The sequence below is a fragment of the Typopeltis vanoorti genome, chromosome 15 (genome assembly GCF_054136105.1).
Source record: "Typopeltis vanoorti isolate ZY-2024b chromosome 15, IOZ_Tvanoo_1.0, whole genome shotgun sequence".
NCBI lineage: Eukaryota > Metazoa > Arthropoda > Arachnida > Uropygi > Thelyphonidae > Typopeltis > Typopeltis vanoorti.
In genome coordinates this window covers 44,596,866-44,619,438 of record NC_143563.1, presented here as the reverse complement: position 1 = coordinate 44,619,438, position 22,573 = coordinate 44,596,866, and the positions used below count along the sequence as shown (strand labels likewise).

Sequence of the window (22,573 nt, the reverse complement as noted above, 5' to 3'; positions counted from 1 at the left end):
TCCACTTTTTGGTTCTCCATTCTGGATGTATTTTTTTATGTTCTTTTTTTCCTGAGCAAAGTAGTTCACCCTGTCTGTCTGAAATATTAGGTTACATATTGGGAGGGGAGGCAGTACACACCTGAGAAGGAGAGAGGATCCAGGCAATCCTTGATTTCTCTTAGACAGATAGATACTTTGTTTAGAGATACGTATACTGTTCTGATTCTGTGTCATTTCAGGAGGGAGTCCAGTTTATCTGTTATGTCTTTGATGTGAGGTAAAGATATAGTGTATGTATAGTCTGGCTTGGGAGGGAGAGATTTGTTGTTCTTTTTAAGGAGTTTGGCAAGGGCTTTTATTTTTGTTATATCTATTTTGTTGGAATGATATGAGTAAAGCCTGTTGTTCCAGGTGCAGTAGTACAGATCCTGAGGATGAAATTCACTCTGCCCTAGAAGCTAAAGTTTTGAAAATTCCAAGTTTCTGGGCACAATGGTAGTGTGAAGTGCCATGTAGGTATGGCATTTCACACCACCTCCCCTACCTAGCCTGTGTGTAAGTGTGTGGGAGGGTTATGGTAAACTGAACATATGGGGACCCATCTGCTTGCAACCAAATTATTAATGACTATCCAAAAAGGCAGGAGTCCCTTCTTTTTCCTCTTCCACAGTGAAACTAACTCGAGGATGGATATTATTGAGGAAATGTAAAAATTAGGGAGAGCTGCAGTGCAGTAACTTTGATTGTTGACCCAGTCCTTCTTAGACTTAAAATCAGTTGATTAAAATATTTTTTTTATTATAATTTTGTTTTTAATGATTTGAAAAATTAAAAAAAAAATTATTTTTACACTATAACTAGACTATTTTTATTGACAAAGTATCTCAAAATTACAGTAAGAATTCCTTCCTGGTTTGATAGAATATAATAACATTTGGTATTTTGTTCAGTAGCAATACCATATTAATAGTGTGATACAAAACCTTTGGTATAAATCTCACAAGTCTGGTCTCACACAACATGGTGTTTGGACCAAACAGAATTCTCTGAAATGAACTTGGACCTAATTCATAGATACAATTTTAAACAAGAAGATATGCTGAAGAAGAGGTTTTAGCACACTGTCCTAACTTAAATCAAAATGACTGTCTCCCAAATGCATGGGAAATTCTCATACTTAGCAAATATCAAAAATGAATAATTTTTGAATTATTCATTGTATTACTTTGTATTCTACTTCAATTTGCTTGTTCATTCCACACTGACGATGGACTATTATTTTCTGTACAAAATATCTTTTGCTAATTTTTTAATAAATATATACTTCTGTTTACATGTTTTCACACTCTATTAATATCTCATTGTTTGTTGTTGTTATGTTCCATCGAGTCGTTTGCGACTCCTATGAACATACATTCTCCATTCAGATCTGTCCCTGGCCATATTGTTCAGAATTTCCAAGCGCATTCTAGTTGCTTCTTTAACTCCATCCACCCATCTAATTCTTGGTCTTTCTCTTCTCCTGCTTCCATCAACTTTAGCAAACATCATCATCTTCTCCAGACTGTCATTTGCTTGAATAATATGTTCAAAGTATGACAATTTTTGCTCGATGATCATAGCTTCAAAGGAGCAATCTGGCTTTATTCTGTCTATCACTGATTTATTGGTTTGCTTTGCAGTTCATGGTATTCTTAAAAAGCATCTCCAAACCCATAATTCAAATGCATCTATCTTCCATCTTTCACTCTTTCTCAGGATCCAACTTTCACATCCATACAGTACCACAGGGAATACCATTACTTTCATGATTCTGATTTTTTTTGCGAGGCTAATATCTTTATCATTAAAGATCTTGCTTAAATTTATCATTGCTTTCTTTCCGAGTAATAATCTTCTTCTATCTTCTTCCATACAATAACCATCTTTATCAATTCAGGATCCTAGGAGCACAAAATTGTTAACTGCTTTCATTTTCTCCCCATCTACTTCAAAATCATTAAGTTCACATGTTGCCATAACTTTTGTCTTTTTGAGGTTAAGTTTAACACCATATTCAGCACTTTCTTCTTTAACTTTCATAATAAGTTCCTCCAAATCTTCTTCTTCGCATTCTGCTAGCAAGGTGGTATCATCTGCAAACCTCAAATTATTAATGACTAAACAAACACACGTAATAACCATTACGTGAGTTTGCTTAGTCATGAATTCTCCACAGGTTTCATTGTACAACAAATTATTAATATTTCTTCCACCAATTTTAATTCCTACTGAAGACTCCTCCAGCCCTGCCATTCTTAAAATGTATTCGCTGTACAAGTTAAACAGGTAAGGAGATAAAATGCATCCTTGTCGCACTCCTTTACCTATAGTGAAATACTCAGTTCCTCCACGATCTGTTCGGTAGCTTCTTGTTCATAATAAAGATTCCTCAGAAGGATAATGAAATGCTCTGGTACTCCCATTGTTTTTAATACATTCCACGGTCTCACATGATCTACAGAGTCAAAAGCCTTGTTATAGTCAAGGAAACAAAGGTAGACATTCTTTTGATATTCCTGTGCTCTTTCTATTATCCATCTCACATTGGCGATTTGATCTCTTGTTCCTCTGCCTTTTCGAAATCCTGCCTGTTCATCTGGCATTTCTCTCTTTATGAATGATCTTAAGTAAGACTTTACTTGCATGAGAAATCAGTGCTATAGTTCTGTAATTTTTGCACTCTCTTGCATCGCCTTTCTTCAATAAAGGTATATAAACTGATTTTTTCCATTCCCTGAGCCATGTAGTTGTGACCAAATTCACTGACAGAGAGCTGTTAAAATTTTAACTGCCTTTTCTCTCAGGGCTCTGAGCAGCTCAATAGGTATTCCGTCTCCTCCTGGTGCTTTCTTACTGGATAGCTGTTGCAGTGTCCACCTCACTTCACTCTCCAGTGGTACTGGCTCGTGTGTATAATCCTGCTCTTCAAATTTCTCAGTAATTTTGGAGTCCTTTCTGTAAAGGGTTCTGTATACTCTTTCCATCTTTCTTTGATGTCTGCAGCTTCTGTAAGATATCCTTTGTGTTTACTTTTCAATATTGTCAAACTGGCACTAAACTTCCCTGTTAGTTCTCTGTTCTTTTTGAAAAGATCTCTTGTTTTGGTCTTCTATTTGTTGGCATTCCTGATTAAAGTATATTTCCTTGTCTCTTCTGGCTTGTCGTTGAAACTCTGCATTCAAATGCCATACTTCCTGCAAATTTCCTGTGGCCTTCATTTTCCTCCTTTCCTGAGCAGTTTTGATGGCATCTTCTGACAGCCATTTAAACTTCTTTTCCTTCTTACAAACTGTTGGAATATTCTTCTTTTCTGCTGTTTTAATTATATCTTTAATCTCTTCCCACAGTTCATCTGGTTCTCTTTCATTTAAATTGAGTGTGTTAAATCTATTCTGTATATTAATATTGTATTCAGCTGGTATGTTTCCAAGATCATATCTGATTGACATTTGTTGTTTTCAGTTTCCGTAATTTCACATGTATCGTAGCCACTAATAACTCATGGTCTGTTCTACAGTCTGCACCTGGAAAAGTCTTGATAGACTGAATTGCACTTCTCCACCTTCTTTGTCCAAGTATATAGTTAATTTGATTTCTGTATTGTCCATTAGGTGATATCCATGTGTACAATCTTCTTTTGTGCTGTTTGAAGTAGGTGTTAGCAACAAACAAAGAATTCTCTGCACAAAACTCAACTAGTCTCTTCCCTGCAGTGTTACGAATACCTAAACCAAAACAACCCGTTATTCCTTGTTCCTCAGTCTCTCCCACTTTTGCATTCCAATCTCCGATTAGTAGCCATTCGCTTTGGTGTTGCATCTATCACTTTTTGTAACTTGCATTAAATTCTTTAATGTCTTCTTCTGGTGCCTCTGTAATGGGTGCATAAACCTGAATGATGGTCATATTCATTGGATGTCCACTCACTCAGAGAGAAATGATTCTATCACTCACTGGATTATAACCTAATACATACCTAACCATCTTTTTCCTGAGCAAGAAAGATACTCAATTTTTACGACTTGTTTCATGTCCTGAGTAATACACCATATAGTCACCTGATTGAAAATGGCCGATTCCTGTCCATTTAAGTTCACTTATTCCCAATATATCCAGCTTCTTGCACTCCATTTCCATCTTTATTATTTCCAACTTACCTTGGTTCATACTTCTAACATTCCAAGTTCTAATCCTGGGTTTCTTGTGAAACAGGGAGCCTCCCTTTTCCAACCAGCAACATCCATGACCAAGCTTCCTTCTGGGTTTGACCTGGACACATCATAAAAACTAGTTCTACTCGTGGAAACCCTCTGTTAATATCTTATAGGTTTCATAAAATTATGACTCATATTAGAAAATTGTATTTTTCAAAAATAAACTCTCTCTGTTGGTGTTTAAATACAAGTACTGAAGAAAGATACCAAAAGATTTCATTTCACTTAAGTTCCCTTATGAAAATACAACTTTCAAACATGATATTTCAAATGTGGTATTAAAAAGAGAGTTTCTGCCTATCTCTGATGAGAACCAACAGTTCGAAACAGTGATCAGGCCAGTGAAACCTTAATCAAAAGAAAAGATGAATATGATCTCCTGGACATCCTTTTAAATAGTGCAATATCAAGGCAAATCTCATGTGGCTAAGATTGTACCTCATAAGCTCTCAGTCCAATTTTGAAACTTGGCTATAAAGCAGTACACAGTTGACACTCACTGTGGCAAATGCAGAGCGACAGTCAGTTTGTTACAGTTGGATAGTTTGCTATAATGAATTTTTTTTAGCAGTATTGTAACTAGAGAACTTTGTTATAGTAGAATCTACTATATTAAGAGTCCACTGTAATGTATTTGTCATCCTTTCTTTTTTTGATGTAAAATTAGCCCTTTTTTTACAATTAATTTTCTTTGTGAAAAACAATAAATATATAAGTATAGGGAAAAAACAATACCATATGTAATATCTTTTCTCACTTTTGCCACAAGATCATGACCTGCACTAATATTACCCAACTGGTCACCACCACCAACCTGTTAAAAGAAAAAAAAAAAAATATATATATATATATATATCAAAATTTATTGAGTTAGTTAATAAGCACAAAAAGCTTTGAATTCTAGAGCACTATCCTATAATTCTTCTTGCTTAATTTAAAAAACAAGAAAACTAGATTTATGCAACATACAGATAACGATGCTTCAGCAGATGTTAATATTAAACACTGGTCCTGATGGTATTCCACCTATTGTGTTAAAAAATTGTGCCACAGAACTAACACCTATCCGGTATTACCTCTTCAATCTATCCTATTCAACTGGCATCTACCCTACAACATGGAAACAGGTCCACATCCAGCTCATCCCAAAGAAAGGTGATAAAAGTCAACCAACAAACCGCCGTCCATTGCTCTCACTTCTCTTCTGTCAAAAATTATGGAGAAGGTCATCAACAACCAACTCTTGAACCACTTAGAAGCATATCAACTAATCAGTGACCAGCAGCATGGATTCTGCAACTCACGATCTACAGCTGATCTTCTTGCTTTCACCACCCATCTATGAACTCAGGCAATGGGGAAATTTGGATTTGGTTTGGCCTAGTCACCAAATTGTCATCATATGTCTGTTTTCCTCACTCTGCAACTGGATCACCAACTTTGTCACTGGTCACTCACTACGTGTCATGGTGGACAGTTTACTCTCCTCAAATTTCCCCACAATGCAGGAGTACCCCAGGGTTCTGTTCTTTCACTCACTCTTTTCCTCTTGTATATAAATGACCTGCTCTCACAGATTTCCAATCTTATCCAAAGCTTTGCTGATGGCAGTACACTCCATTCCTTCTTTACATTCCACAAACCTTGTAATGATCAAGTATTAGAATCCTCAAGATCTACCACGACCAGGGACCTGAACTCAGATCTCCTAGCTATATCCTAGTGGAATAAGGACAACCATGTAAACTTCAATGCCACCAAAACTCAGTTCTGATCTGATCTCTTGCAAGAAAGAGCTTGCATCCTTCAGTAATACTGAGATATCCAAATACGATAAGATTTCTCTTCTTGGACTGATTTGCACCTCTGATCTTAACTGGCACAACCATATTCTGACTATAGCTTCTGCAGCCACCAAAAAACTTGGTGTACTTTTTCACACAAGACACTACTTCACAGCTGATAACTCTATACAAGGCCTAAATTCACACAGCTATGGAATGCTCCCATATTTAGGGTGATTCACCAAAATTCTCTTTTAGATTGCTCAATTCTATCCAGAAGAGGGATCCTGATAATTAATGATCCCTCTCTCACAAACCCCACTTCAATCCCTCTCTCACAAATGTTCAGTTTCTACCTTGTGCTTCTTCTACAAATACTCTCATGGACAGTGTTCTGCAGAATTGACCACTCTCCTCCAAAATCATTAAAACAAGAGCCACTACTAACCAACATCCTCTTAAAGTCCATCTTGAAACTCACCAAACCAATGTCACTGCCTCCTCTTTCATTCCATCTACTTCTGTCCTTTGGAACAGTCTCCCCCAATCTGCCTTTCCCAAAGATTACAACCCTCAGCTGTTCAAGCAAAATGTCAACAGACTCCTCCACTCTTCTATTCCTCTTGCTCACATATGGCATTAATGTGCTATACATGTAGCCTTTCATGTGTGGATCAGATATTTAAATTAAAAAATAAATAAATAAATAAAAGCTAGCATTACTTGATGATAAATTGTTCCAATACAGTCAATTCTCACTATAGAAACACTGTTACAGTTAATTCATTTATTATAACAAACTATTAAAATGTCCTGACCAAGTCCCATTATAATAATGATGCTTTAAATAAATATATAATGAACTTTCTGGAATATATCTCTTGACTCTTACTATAGCACATTTATAGTGACCAAAGAGATATTAAATATATAACTGTAATAATGTATGATGCTGTATTAGGACAAATACAGCATCATACATTATATTAAGACAAATGAAAAGCCTACTATTCTATTAAGCACTGAAGTGAATACTTTCAAGCATTGCTTGTCTACCATTTCACCTAGATGTTTCTTATTTGAATATTTCAGTGTGCTGAGTGATTTGCTGAATGCAGCAGTTATAACTGTTGATTTACCACATCTACTGACTAGTCAGCAACTTTTATACTTATTACATTAATTAAGAATTTTAATTTAGCTTATATTTTATGTGTTATTATGTGCATGTAGTTTAGAGTGTGATTATGTAGTTATGATGTTTCTGCCCTGCTATTTAAGGATGTAATAGCAACAATGGTAATTCAGATTTTTCTTCTCACAAAACAAGCAATTAACAGATGTGATATGCTGGCCTCATAGCTGCTTTGAACTGAATTCGAAACAATCCAATCCTTTCAAATTCTTCTCAATGCATGAATCAAAAGTTCAGCGAGATATCATATTCCATCTACAGTTTCTATAGCTATATTTCTAGGGTACCAATATCCAGCACATTTAATCTTCTCTGATAACAGACTAAATAATTGTTTCATGGACTAAAAATTATTGCATACCTGGGATTCTTACTGTGACTGAAAATAGTACTTATCATCTTTTTTAAACAACATTAACTCAATGATAGTTTTAGATTTCTGTGATTATAAAGATATTCTTCAAAATTCCAGTATAATGACAACATGATAAATGCTTATATTAAATTTTTTTATTAAACCTACAAATGCTTGACTATAGTTTTGGGTGTCAGGAGCATGCAAATAATTAGCTACAGATGTAAAATGTATCACAGTAAGCAATGAAAAAGAATACAATGGGTGAAAAAATTAAAATAAACAATGAATGTGTGAAGGATGTAATAGACCAGAAATGCTTGTCAGACAGCTTTGCTTATCCAATTGCTTATTTCCATACTTAATTTGCCATCTTCACCAAAAATTGTGTCTAACTACGGAAAGTTCTTCGATGAGAATGTAGCTGATATTTTCCATGTTCCTGTCTATTTTTATAGTTTTGTCTTTTTTCTTTTTTTTTATTGCCGATTTTTATACCAAATTTGTGACAGCAGTTATTTAAAAGTAGAACATAATCTGCATAAAGAAAAGAGCTCAATTTACCATCAGTGATTCTAATATCAAGCTCAATGCCACTTTCCTTCTAAACGTGATCAATACCAATGATAAATAACAGTGGAGATAGCATGAATGCTTGTTTTACATCAAACCATTCTTCCTGTACATCCATCAAATCTAATAGCTGGCTTACAACTTAAATACAGGTCATATCACTATAATGCCAATTTACAATATACAATTACAGACTTTAAACAGCTTTACTTTTGGAACATTGTTGGCTTTTCCAGATCTACAAAATTCAAACACATATCCTTGTTATATTCTCATGATTTCTTGAAGTCTATCATAAAGTAAAAAAATTGGACCTTAACCTGTTTTTATCCTGAACCCACTTGTTCTTCACAAGAATATTTTCTACAATTTTTCTTATCTTGTTCCTTCTTTAGCTAAGTAGATTTGCACCAATCCTACCTGTACTACAGGCAGGATTGGTGCAAATCTACTACAGGTAGTATTTAAGATTTCTACTACAGGTAGTATTTAAGATTAAATACCTGTAGTATTTAAGATTAAATACCTGTAGTATTTAAGAGTCACTCATAAGAGAGATTCTTAAATTATAATAGATAATCAATTCTTCATATGAAGTATCTTCTCAGCTAGGCTACTTATGTATGGAGACAATGACCTCATATCAAATTGCACTAGTATTTCCTAATAATGCCCAGCACATTCCCTTATCCAGTCTGGTTTCAACCTTTATTGAGGTTTCATTGGCAAGCACCAAACCTGTATGTAGAATAATACTGAGAGCTGAATCAATGAAGAAGTCATATTTTCCATATACAAGAACAAAATGGTGTATCACCAAAATATTATTAAAATATCCTGGCTTAAAGATAGTTTGTTTCTGGTTGGTTACAAATTAAATTATAATATAAAAGAAATCATTTTCCAGTTTAATTCTTTATCCAAGCATGAACAAAAACAAAATACTCTTCACAACACAACAGAAGTATCTTCACAAGTAGTCTACTTGTATGTAGAAGCAGATAACTTTATAAATTACACAAGTAGCATAGTCACGAATATAGTTTCAATGACAGGTCATTTATGTACAGGAGAAAGAATGTATATAAAACTGTAAAACCCTAGGATATTTATGCACTGGAGAAATCTGAAGAGGTGACAGTCAACCACTATGATATAAATAGCCAGAGAGGAAATTTATCATCCAGATACACAGGGTGAAAGGCAAACCATAGAACATCAGCTTACTGAGCAGGTCTTCATGATATACCTCATCAAATAACTTAGAAGAATCAACAGGAACTGCACAGGTTTCTTCAAACTTTTCTTTCTATGGCACATGTCCTGAGGTAGATGATGCAGACTAGAAGATTGACTGTGGATCTAGAGTGGAAGACTCCATACTGATGTTCAGTAATTATCTGGTGGACTCCTAGGTGGTGAGGAAGTTGACCATTATTTTGAAGAACACTGAGGATGAACATAATGAGCAAGAGTTTGGGGGGAGACTTTTTATCTTCCTTTTTTGGAATGGATACAAGGTTGCTTTCATGATATGGAATACATAACAGCTGAATAGGAAAGAATATAGAGATGATACTTCCAGGTATTATTATTCCTGTAGCAAAGTTCGTGAATGCATTTGGAAGGATACTATGATGATCAAAACCCAGATGCATCTGATGTCTTTCTGGTGTTAAGACCATGGAATTCTGGCATGCAGCTCACTGTTTCTGGATAATCACAATAGGATATGATTAGTCTTGACCATTGTCATTTATGCAGGAGATGGAGAAGAATAATTCAGAAGTCACTTTTGTTTTTAGGATGATGTCATGGTCATTCAATCTGGAAGAAAGGTACAGAGATGCAGTCAGTGACTTTTGAAATGGAACAGAAAGCATGACTGCCATTTGCACAAGAGGTTAGTTTTATGCATTTGGCCCATTTTATTTGTTAATGATTACTTTGCAGTTGTAAGCTTCAGCATAGGATTATGGCCTGTATGGATGAGTGATTGGCATATCCAATCTCTGACAAATGGGCTGAGGGTTTTCAAATCCTATAGATGTTTGTGACTGCCTTTAGATGGGGGGATGAATTTCAGTACTCAGAGTGAGACCACTGCTCCACTTATAGGAGATTTGAAGTGGTGGCTCAAAAAAGTTCCATGTTTGGTTTCTACAGAAGAAAAATGTTCTACATTATGTAAAAAAAAATTAAAATAAATATAAAACTAGAATTAAAAAAAAAAAATAGCCTACTTATGGTACTAATGTATTATAGGCTTATAATCTCTCATGGGTGAGAGTCCTATAAAAAGAGAGAGAGAGAGAAAAAGGAAGAGAATGAAGCAAAGCTTGTCTCAAGTCATTTGCAGTATGCTGAAATCTGACATATTTTTTTAAAAAAAATGAAGCCTTGGACAGGAAGCAAGAATTTTGAATTAAGGGGATGAAAATTCTTCATTTCAGTTAAAAAGAGTGTACAGAGGATTTGAAATTGGAAGTGATCACTATTTAGTCTTGAGCAGGATAAAATTGAATTTCATATTGAAAAGAATAACATGTAAGAAAGTTTTAAAGCGAATAAAAGTTGAGCAGCTCTCAGATGTAAACTGTAGACTAAAATACAGAAATATTATTGAAAAGAAAACGAAAGAGTTTGAGAACAGGAATCAAACCTTGGAGATTCAGTGGCAAACTCTGAAGGAAACATTGATTGATTCTGCCAGAGAGGCATGTGGTGAGGTTGTGTGCAAAGATAAAAAAATCAGAACTCCCTGGTGGACACAGGAAGTTAAAGAGGCAGTGAAGGAAAAGAAGAAAGCATATCAAAAGTTCCTGGCAAATAAGTCAGCTTTTACTCTTACAGAATACAGAGACAAATGTAAGAAAGCTAAACAGTGTGTAAAACTAGCTAAACAAAAGTCATGGGAGGACTTTGGCAAGAATATAGAAAATAAATATCAAGAAGGTGGCAAAATATTCTGGAGGTTGTTGAAGAAGCTTAGGAATGGAGGAAAGAGTGCTGTAAAAGGAATTAGAGATGATAAAGGTGAAATGAAAACAGGAGAAAAAGATATCCTTGAAGTATGGAGTAATTACTTTGAAAAACTGCTAAATGAAACAAGCAGTGATGACAGCACAGTGATAAAAAACACTGACCAGGCATGCAGTCAGGAATACATATCCATACTTGAAGTAGAAAAAGCCATCAAAGGCTTGAAATGTGGAAAGGCAGCAGGAGTAGATGATATTCGACCAGAAATGCTGAAGTATGGTGGTATAAGAGTCTTACAGTGGCTGCACTGCATAGTTCAGAAAGCCTGGACAGAGGGACGAATTCCCGATGATTGGAGTAGAGCTCTCATAGTACCCATATATAAAAAGGGAAATAAAACTGAATGTGAGAATTACAGAGGTATTTCCCTACTGAGTGTTCCTGGCAAGATCTATGCAAGTATACTTGAGAAACGGTTGAGAAGAATTGTGGAAGAAAAGCTTGGTGAAGAACAAGCTGGATTCAGGCCAAATAGAGGCTGTCAGGATCAGATCTTCACTTTACGACAAATAGTCGAGAAAGCATAGGAATATAACAAAGATCTGTATTTAAGTTTTGTCGATTTGGAAAAGGCATATGACAAGGTGCCAAGAGAGAAGCTATTCAATACGCTTCAGTTATATGGTGTCAATGGGGCATTATATCAAGCAATACTTAGTCTTTATTTGAGTTGTGAGTCAGCAGTTAGAATTGAAGGAAGTACAGGAAGATGGTTTAATGTTAAATCTGGTGTGAGACAAGGATGTACATTATCCCCTCTGTTATTCATTATCTATATGGATCACATTATGAAGGAATGTGGTATTAAACCTGATATCAAAATTGGAGATGTTAATGTCAGCTCTTTGCTTTATGCGGATGATGTTATACTTCTAAATAAATCCGCTACAAGTCTGCAAGATTCTCTGACTAAATTGAATAGCTGTTGTAATAGATATGGTATGAAGGTCAGAAATAAAAAGACAAAGACAATGAAAATAGGCAGAATCATTGAAAATGTCAACTGTGTTGTGAATGGAGAACCTGTGGAACAAGTAAAACATTTCAGCTACTTAGGCACAATTTTTACTGAAGATGGTAAACTAAATATAGAAATAGACAACAGAATCAGCAAAGCTGGTATCGTGGGAAGTCAATTGAATAAATTCATATGGAATAAGAAAGAAATTAGTCGGAACACTAAATTAGCTGTATACAAGACTGTGTTCAAACCAATTTTAACTTATGGATCTGAGAGCTGGGTCAGAAGTAAAACACTTGACCAAAGACTAGAGACCGCAGATATGAGAGTCCTGAGAAAGATTAGAGGCGTGAACAGATGGCATCAATGGCAATATCATATTAAAAATGAGGATATTAGGAAAGAACTTGACATTGTCAGCATCCAGGAATGCGTTAGCAGAGCTAATCTCAGATGGTATGGTCACTTAAATAGAATGGGAGAGGAAAGATTAGCAAAACAAGTGTTCTCTGCCAGGTTGGCAGGAAAACGACCCAGAGGAAGACCAAGATATAGGTGGATTGATACGGTACAAAGTGCCTTAGACGATAGAAATATAAGATCTGATAATGTTGGAGTCTTGACAAGTAACAGACTGATTTGGAGGAAAATTGTAGATAGGAAGTTAGTAATGATGTAATTTTTTCATGTAGTACTGTCATATCCTGTACACCCCTTGAGGGTACATGGCAGGAATTTGATGATGATGATGATGATGATAATTTTAAGAGAGAAGAAATTGCAGTCTGACTATGAAAGGATTAGAAGTTCTAGAAGTTGTTTCTCATAATTGGCATTCATGCTGCAACCAACCTTTTGGTTTATAGGGTTTTTATTATTGCAATTTTGCTATATGGTTTAAAAAAATTAAACATTTAAATTAAAAAACTGATTTATTATAAACATGTAAATTAGAAAGACCTTGAAAAATACCATAACATTGTCTTCAAAGACTCCTTATGCTTCAATAGGAAGGCAGGTGCACTAATATCAGTATTCTAACTGCTGTAATCTGTATGAGTACTGAAGTAACTACCATTTAACTTTGCTGGATTGCCCTAAAACAGATCCTTTTTTTCAGTACTGAAAGAGAACCAATCCATCATTCAATATCAAGGATAACCACAAGACAAATGTGAAGAAATGTAAGTAACATCAACATAAATTGGTTGAAATGGAAAAAGATAGTGTCTACAGGATCTTAGTATTCTGAAACCATACAGCATGCCAAAAAGAGACTGAAGAGAAGAATAAGAAAAGATTATGAGGTCACATTAGGAAATGTACCTCAATCACCAAAAGACAGTCATACCCATTCCTGAAAGTGACTGCTGATGATACATTATTCAGATGGCAACATTAATTATCAGCACTGAATCAGTTACCTGTGCAAGTTTATTGATTCAATATCTTGGACTGGCTCTGCTCAAGAACTTAACTAAAATGTTGATAGGTAAGTGATTCTTTTCTTGAGTGTGTCAATCCACTGTAGAGTTATGAAGGTTTTCATCTGGTTATAAATTAAATTAAACTTAACAAAAATTATATTCTTTAAAATTAAAGTTCATTCTTTAAAATTAAATTAAAATTATATCCTAAAATTAATGTGAAGTCATCAGCCTCTATATATATAAGTAGCTTAGTTGTGAAGATACTTCGCACACAGACTTTGTTTGCTTTCACTGGAACAAAAAATTAAACAAGAATGTAATTTTTTGGCAAGTTTAATCCTCTCTAGTTTTTTTTTTTTTAATGGAATTATATCAAAATGTAATGACTTACCTGGAACTTACATTTATAATTATCATAAAGGTGTAGCCAATCATAGGACTGAAAAATCTGATATGCAAATTCTGCAAAGGTCATTCCATCTGGACTTCTGAGTCTGCTTTTTACACTAAATAAAGATATAAATATTCTAATATACCAATGTAAATATAATGTATTATTAATTGAATATGTTCTTACATGGTCAAATTAAACATTAAATGATAGAGAGCAAGTTAACTATCTCAAAATTGTTAAAGTTTGTCTTTCTTATGTGTTTTTAATAACAGGGAATAATGGAATAAACTTTTACTACACTCTACTACTATTTAAATTTCTAAACTCTATTATTATCTGCTACTTGATCTATCTGCTTTTTAACTGGCATTCATGTCAGTTAAAGAGCAGACAGATTCACATATTTTTTGTAAAATGACAGAAATTCAGATGTTTATATTCAGTTTATAAGCACAGAAGTTGAAGATGTACACATCTTGAAAAAGAATTTCTACAACACTTTTCTGGGGGAAAAAAAAAGAAGTGTTTCTGCAGTCATGCAAGTATGATGCATGACTAACATTGTGTAATGCAGTTGTTAATAGCAATGCATGTTTGATCATTCTTTTCTCAAAAATTAGGAAACAGGAGAAATACATATGTATGATATAACTGTAGTTTCAGAACTTTCTCTTGTTTGTGTATAGCAACTTCTGATTACAGCATAAAGAGGCAGGTAAAGTGTACATATGACCAGCGCACTGGTAGCAACAGGTGATAAAAGAAACCAACTACCAGATAAAAAATTTTATAAGCATCTAAGCTATAGCAGCAAGGTCGAGTATAGCCTATTAACTGTAAAACATATGCTTCACCCAAGTATGTGGAGCTTCTATTTTATTCAACTGGAGAAAATGATATGTATACTTTCCAGATTGCAGACTATTTTGCATGTTTGACATAACATCACTGCCTTAGTGCCTGATCCTCAACTAGCTAAGGTCTAGGTTGAAGCAGCGGTATATGGAAGGCAAATGTGGATGTCATGAGTTTTGTCACTGAGTTTCAATGTTTCATGCTCCCTCATTAATTTCTCAAGGTTTTCATTATTATTATTATACGGGCACCTGCATGGAGTCTGAAGACTTATCACAGGAGATCCAATTTATCCACACAATCTATCATGTCTTTCCTTTAACTCAGTAACAGACAAAGCACTTACAACTGATTCTGGGAACCCATTCCATTCATTCACAGCTCTACAAGTGAAAAATCTAGTCCTCATGCCCCTACTGACCACACTTTTACCCAACTTCCAATGGGACAGAACCTCTTGTTCTGTCCCATTTAGCTAAGTGCTGAAACATTTCCCCTGCATCAATCTTATAAAACCCTTTAAGTAACTTAAATGTTTCTATCATATCCCCCTATCTCTTTTTTTTTTTTTGCCTATCAACCAACTTCTCAATCAATCCTCATAGAGAAGAACATTCTACAGTCCACTCACCAACTTGGTTGCTCGATTCTGAATCCTCTTCACCACATCCATAAGAAACCCAGGAGACCAGACCTGAGACAGTAATCCAGATGTGGATGTATCAAGGCCATATAAAGAAGAATAACAGCTTCCTTATCTCTACTTGCTACAATAGTCAAGTAATCTAATGAGCTACCTTAGCAATATTTCCTTTAAACTTCACCTCTCTGTCTACCACTATCCCTAAATTCCTAGTTTCATTTATTTCCTGGAGTACAACACCATCAATATGGTACACAGCTTGTAATTTATTTATCTCAAAAGGCATAACTTTACACTCTTCCACATTAAACTAACGCCCATTATTTTTTGCCCACACTGACAGCCTACTTAAACCATCCTGCAAGCTCTCCACATTGCCTTGATTCACTATTAATCTGCCTAATTTTGCATCATCAGCAAACACCTGAATATTTCTTTTTAGAGATTATTCCTTATACCATTTATGCACAAATTAAACAGTAGTGGTCTTAGCACTGAACCTTGCGGTACAGTGGTGTGATACAAGGTTCAGCTTTCATCTGGATTCTGCTCCTTCATATACCACTTTTTGATATCTGTCTCCAGCAGCTGCCCTCTTATCCACATAACAAGTGTCATATCCATCCTCATTTGTTATAATTTGCATAACAGAGTTCCATGTAGTATTTGGCCAAATGCCTTTGAAATATCCAGTGGAATCATCATGTAGCCAGTTCTCTTATCCAACTCAGTTGTCACTCTATTATAAAAAGTTAGAAAATTACTAAAGCATGATCAACCTTCACAAAGTCATGTTGCTCCTCACAGAGTATCAAATTCCTATCCACCCATTCCTGAATTCTCTTTTTGACCAATTTTTTCAGTACTATTACCACCACTCCTGAGATACTGATTGGTTTATAATTTGCTGCACCTTTGCCCGCTTTTCACTCCCTTGGAACTCTACCAAGCTGAGACTTAAATTAAAGAACCTAGTCAGAGGCACTGCCACTTCCCTTGCATTATCTTAGAAAACGTTATCTTATCTTATCCAACAGTTGTATTTACACTAAGATTCTGTAATATCACAAGAACCTCCAATTTATCCACCTCTGTTCCCACATAAGTCCCTGTCACATGTGTCACAGCATTAACCTCACTTGTATGATATACCCTTGCAAAGTGATCACTCAATCATTATCATCAATGCTTTCTGTGTCTAGTGGCACATAAGTCTGCTTCTGTCACTTCGTGACTATCACCACTCATTAAGGTTATTCTTCCATAGTCATTCTTCCTCTTACTTCACATTGCAAAAGAATTCTTTGGGATTTCCCCTGGCTTGCTTGGCTAGTTTTGTTCTTGTAATCTGATTTTGTGTTCCTTACCATACTGGTCACCCTTCTTGCCTGACTCTTGTACTGTTCATAAGTTTGCTGGTCACCTTTTCCCCTATATACCCTTCACAGCATTTTTTTTCTGAAGCTCATGCTTAATGATATTACTCATTCAATTCCTACCTGATTACCCCCCCCCACCTCCTTAGGTATACAATTTACTATAGCTTCCCCTAAAGGGGCATCTTAACTACCTTCCAAACACTACTAACATCATTTCCTTGTAGTGTTTTATGCCATGGCACATCTTTAAGCTTCATCCTAAGCTTCTCATAATCATCTCGTGATTCCACATATACCCCTTTTGATAGAATATTTCTCCTTTTTTAGGGGAATATTCTATTCTCCCAAGTCAAGACAGCATGGTCACTATCCCCAATCAGAGGGGATGTGGTGGCCACCTTCATTATGGATAGCTCTTCTGACCCTATGAACAGGTCCAATACTCTCCTGTTATTGGGGCAAACATCCCTTGACATCATCTGATGCTCCAGTTCATCCCACAGACGTTCAATAGGGTTGAGATAAGGGGTCAGTGGAAGCCAGTCAAGTGTGGTGGTGGTGGTGAAATTTATATCCACAAACCATGCAGTTACAGCAGCAGACTTATAACATAGTGCATTGTCTTGCTGAAAGAATTAATGATCGGTTCTGCAGAAATGCCACAAAGTAGGAAGCATTGCACTGACCAGAATGTTCAGATAATCCTTGGAGTTCAATGTTCGTGTCACCACAAACAGAGGTCCAAGGCCAAACCAGGTCCATTTCATAAATTTCATAGTAGGGGGTTATGCACTCTGTTCACCAGGCATCCATCTACTCGGTAGAGGGTATAGCATGATTCGTCACTCCATAACACAGCTTTCCAAGTTTCCATGTTCCACTGTACACATTCTTTGCACCCCTGAAGATGCCACTGCAGGTTGCTTCAGGTAATGTAGGGATTGCATATTTGCAATCCTACCATGGAAACCCATGTTGTGAGTCTCAGTTATGAATGTTTTTGTGTAGATTCGTGTTCTAGTTGAAGCCCAGATTGACTGGGCATCGACTAGAACACGAATGTGTCAATGCCAACACAATGAATGCCCAGCATTCAATGTGTTGGCCATTGAATAGCGTTTTTACATATTATCCTTCATTCATATTATCCCACATTTTATGGTCATGTTTGGTGAATATAGTGGGTTATCTGCTGAAAGCAGCACTTGCATTGACTCCCTGTGCTTTCATCTTAGTATGGTTTCACTGACTGTAGACCTGAAGACCAATTTGTCAACAATTTGCTGAACAAGAAGCCTGCAACATGGCATTCTATGACAACATCCTTTTCAAACTCTGTCAGTTCCCTTCTTGCAACCATTTTACCCAGACACAGTTGCACTGACTTGGAAGAATCATAACCATCCATTTTATATAAAACATTTGACTTGTTATATGGCATGATGCACCTTGCCCATGGGGGGGGGGTGTCAATTAACGTCTTTCAAAGCAGTATATATTATTTTCTTTGCATAATTCACATTTTTTTTTTTTTCATTTTAAAACATCATTTCATTCATCATCAATTTATTTGATCATACTTGGCTGTAAATAAATTTATTAGAGAAGTTTTATTTCTAGAGGGTTGGAAATAAAATTTCTGGAACTTCATCATCACATCATCATCATCAAATTCCTGCCATGTACCATCAAGGGATGTACAGGATATGATAGTAGTACTACATGAAAAATTTACATCATTAATAACTTCCAATCTACAATTTTTCTCCAAATCAGTCTGTTACTAGTTACAAGACTCCAACATTATCAGATCTTATATTTCTATCGTCTAAGGCACTTTTTACCGTATCAATCCACCTATATCTTGGTCTTCCTCTGGGTTATTTTGCTGCCAACCTGGTGGAGAACACTAGTTTTGCTAATCTTTCCTAACCAATTCTGTTTAAGTGACCATACCATCTGAGATTAGCTCTGCTAACACATTCCTGGATCCTGACAATGTCAAGTTCTTTCCTAATATCCTTGTTTTTAATATGATATTGCCATTGATGCCATCTGTTCATGCCTCTAATCTTTCTCAGGACACTCAAATCTGCAATCTCTAGTCTTTGGTTAAGTGTTTTACTTCTGACCCAGCTCTCAGATTCATAAGTTAAAACTGGTTTGAACACTGTCTTCTATACAGCTAATTTAGTGTTCCAACTAATTTCTCTCTTATTCCATATGAATTTATTCAATTGACTTCCTACTATACCAGCTTAATTGATTCTGTTGTCTATTTTCATATTTAATTTACCATCTTCACTAAAAATCATGCAATTTACAAACAAAAAATACTGTTGTTGATGGTAGATGGTGTTGATGGTAGTATGTTCATTGTGTTGGAGAATTAAGTAATGGGGAAGACAGTGAGATGTATGTAGTGGAGTAAAATAGCGAGCCCTCTCATGATGAGTCCTTGGAAGTGTAACGTTGCAATAATAATAATAATAATAATAATTCATACAGTTGAATATTAACTTTACAAGCATTTACAACATGTATGACATATGTTATAGATAATTTATTATTTCATCATCATCATGCTTTTCAAGGATTTAGGCCTGGAGTGCCTGTTCCAGTCTTAGAAGTCATTGTTGAATCTCTTTAGAGGATGTCCTGGGTTTCTTTTTTTTTTCCTAATGGTTTGTAATTTAAGGCTTGTTTTGGTAATCTTTTAATAATTTATTATTAAAAAAAAATAACTGTTCTTTCCTCACAATATAATTTCATTACAAAATTAAATGACAATGATAAACAAAAAATTAAAACTGGTACAATCTAATTAAATACTGTAGTAGATCTATACATATCTTATTCTTCCAACATCATCTCATAAATAGGTGTGCAATTGTAATATTGTACTAGCCTAAGCTTATTTTCACAGCTCACAACATAAATTAGCCTAGTGTAATTAAATATGTTAAAAGTTTACATAATGCAGATTCTTTTTTTAATACTGTTATTTAAAATGTACAATTATCTTGCAGAGACAAATCAAAGATTGGACTAGAGCATACTAGACATGCTGAGTGCATTTTGAAAAGTGAGTCTTGCACCACATCAAGTGCTACATACTTTCCTATTTTTGTGAATTATATTATCTGTATTTTTTATTGTTCATGGATAATTCATATAAATTCACCCTTCATTAAGAACAATAAATGAAAGAAAACACAAACATGATGAGCTGTGTTGTGATATATATTTTAAACTAACATAAAAGAACAGTAGAATCCTCTTTAATTATATGTAATGTGTAGTGTAAAGTAAACAATATATTACTTTGTTTTTTTAACATAACGTTTAGTTAGTTTGTTTGTTTTTTTTAAAAAAAAAACATCACCTGTAACAATTTTTATATAAAGTAGACCGATACCTTAGGAGAGTCAATTTTTTTTGTGGCTAGTAGATTTAAGTTGTATTTTTGAGGCCCTGATAGTAACTTCTGCAAACACAATTAAAATTATTTAACTATGTAATCAGTGATAGAACAGTGAGAAAAAATATTTAGAAAGAATGTAATCAAAAGTATATGCTGGCTGCCATAAATTAAGAAAAAAAATACACAATAACTCAAAAACCGTATGATGAATTTTTACAATTCATTGAAAACAGTATGATATGCAATGTGAAACATCTACAAAAATTGTAAAGAAATAATTTAATTCAGTAACAAATGGGTACATGAATGAAGACAATGGCCAAAAACAAGAGGTCAAAGTGGCTCAATAAGGAATGTGGTCATCCCTCACAGCAATACAGTGCTCGCAACAATGTCATGCTGTTTATAATGGTGTCCGGGAGCTCAGTTGATAATAACAACTATTGCACCTGCAAAGCTCTCCTAAGTCCCTCAGGGTTTGGGGGGGGGGGAGGAGGAGGTTGGGATCAGCAACATGTCTATCTAGAGCATACTAGACATGCTCAATAGGATTAAGGTCAGGAGACCTGGTCAGCCAGTACATATGCATAATAGTCTCTTCTTGAAGATATTGATCCACAAGCTTCCTTCAATGAGGACAAGCATTATCGTCTTGTAAGATAACTGTTTTCCATATCACACCTGCATATGGAAGAGACTGGGAAAGAATACAGTGATCCAGAACCTTGTCTGCAACATTTATGGTTCTGCAAGGAAGCACATACAGGCCGGTGCATCCACCCAACAAGATGCCTCCCCAAACTACCACACTACCTCCACCATAATTGTCCCTTTAACAGATATTAGAGGGATGATAATGTGCCCCTGTTCTCTTTCTCTCCAGATCAGAGCATGTCTAGTGTGGACCAGTCAGGTGTGATGCTGCCATCACTAAGTTTCTCCATCTGTCTTTCTCATAGGCTTAATCTGAATTTCCATTTCCACATCCATCTATCATGCTTGGGGTCTTCCTGCAAGTTTTTTCAGTGTTAACTTTATTTGTAAGCACTTGTTTCACAATCTGGCCATCTGCTCTCTCCAAACATGGCCAAACCACTCAATTCTCTTTCTTATAAAAGACAGAATGTTATCTTTCAAAGTTGCATAGTTTCTCATTATATCTTCATTCATATAGCCCATTATTTTGATTGTAAGATGATCCCAAAATCTTTTACAGAACATCTTTCAAATGTAATAAGTTTTTTATTAGCTCCCTTCATAGCTGACCATGTTTCACAAGTGTAAGTCAAAAGCAGGGGCGGGGAACCCCTCGCCCGTGAGTCTATTTCAATTCGCCCCTTTGCTGATGTACTCGTATGTACATGTAAATAAAATTTTATAATAATTTAAATATACAAATTGCAATCGTGACTTATAAAATCCAAAATATTATCAAGAAAATCCAAAGAAAAACTATTTTAAGTTTTCTATTTATGCTTTTGACCAGGGGTGGGGAACCTTTTTAGTATCAAGGGCGAAAATTGCAAATTTAAAAACTTCCATGGGCGACTCACAAATTTTAACTCTTATATAGTGTATGTAGTGTGCAATATATATCTCAATAAGTAAATGTGCAACATTCTCATCTGATATGGTATATTTTAATTACAATTGTGTAGACATAATTATAACAATCTTAAACTTTTTAGTGAAAAGGCTGAAACTGCTTTTTTTGTGAAAGCTTAGAAATATTAACCGCCCTTGATGAGACGGCTACTTAGTTCATTGGCAAGATTTTTGTCAGTGAGTTTTGTATGAAGCTGATTTTTTGCCAGACTTAATTTTGAAAAAAAATTGCTCGCATTGATAAGTAGTAGAAAACTGAGAAGCTATTTGGCATTATTTTTTAAAGAAGGGAATTTCTCAAAATCAATAGATTTGTAAAAGTCCAATATAGGCAGATTACTATATTTTGATCTCAAAGTATCATCACACTGCAAATCAATCAACTCTAATTGCAAGGAATCGGAAGCTTCCTCAGGGCATATATCAAAAGGTGTTTCAAATATTTGTAACTGAATTCTTTGATTTTTTATATCTTCAAATCTCCTTTGAAATTGATTCAAAACACTTTGACACTCATCAGCATACTCACTCGTTGATTTTGGATTGTGTTCTCTTAATTTTGGAAAATGTGTAAAGCATTTTTTTTTTCAGTTGGGTAAGAAATAATTGAAGCATTGATTCAAAGCTCTTGATATGAGTGAGTAAAGAGGGGCCTTGGGGTTTCAAATTACAAGGCCCCAATCCTTAGCTGATTG

At 35.1% G+C, this 22,573-nt stretch overlaps 1 protein-coding gene across 1 annotated transcript in view; it reads right to left on the bottom strand.

The window, feature by feature from the left end:
• The window catches only part of TyrRS-m (Tyrosine--tRNA ligase, mitochondrial), a 116,497-nt gene that overhangs the window by 54,277 nt on the left and 39,647 nt on the right, over nucleotides 1–22,573 (bottom strand). Inside the window, exons 6-7 of the mRNA XM_090405237.1 lie at nucleotides 13,970–14,084; nucleotides 4,974–5,052 (exon numbers count right to left, since the gene is read on the bottom strand). Of these exons, the coding sequence (XP_090261363.1) occupies nucleotides 4,974–5,052; nucleotides 13,970–14,084 (194 nt within the window). The remainder of the gene's footprint in view (nucleotides 1–4,973; nucleotides 5,053–13,969; nucleotides 14,085–22,573) is intronic.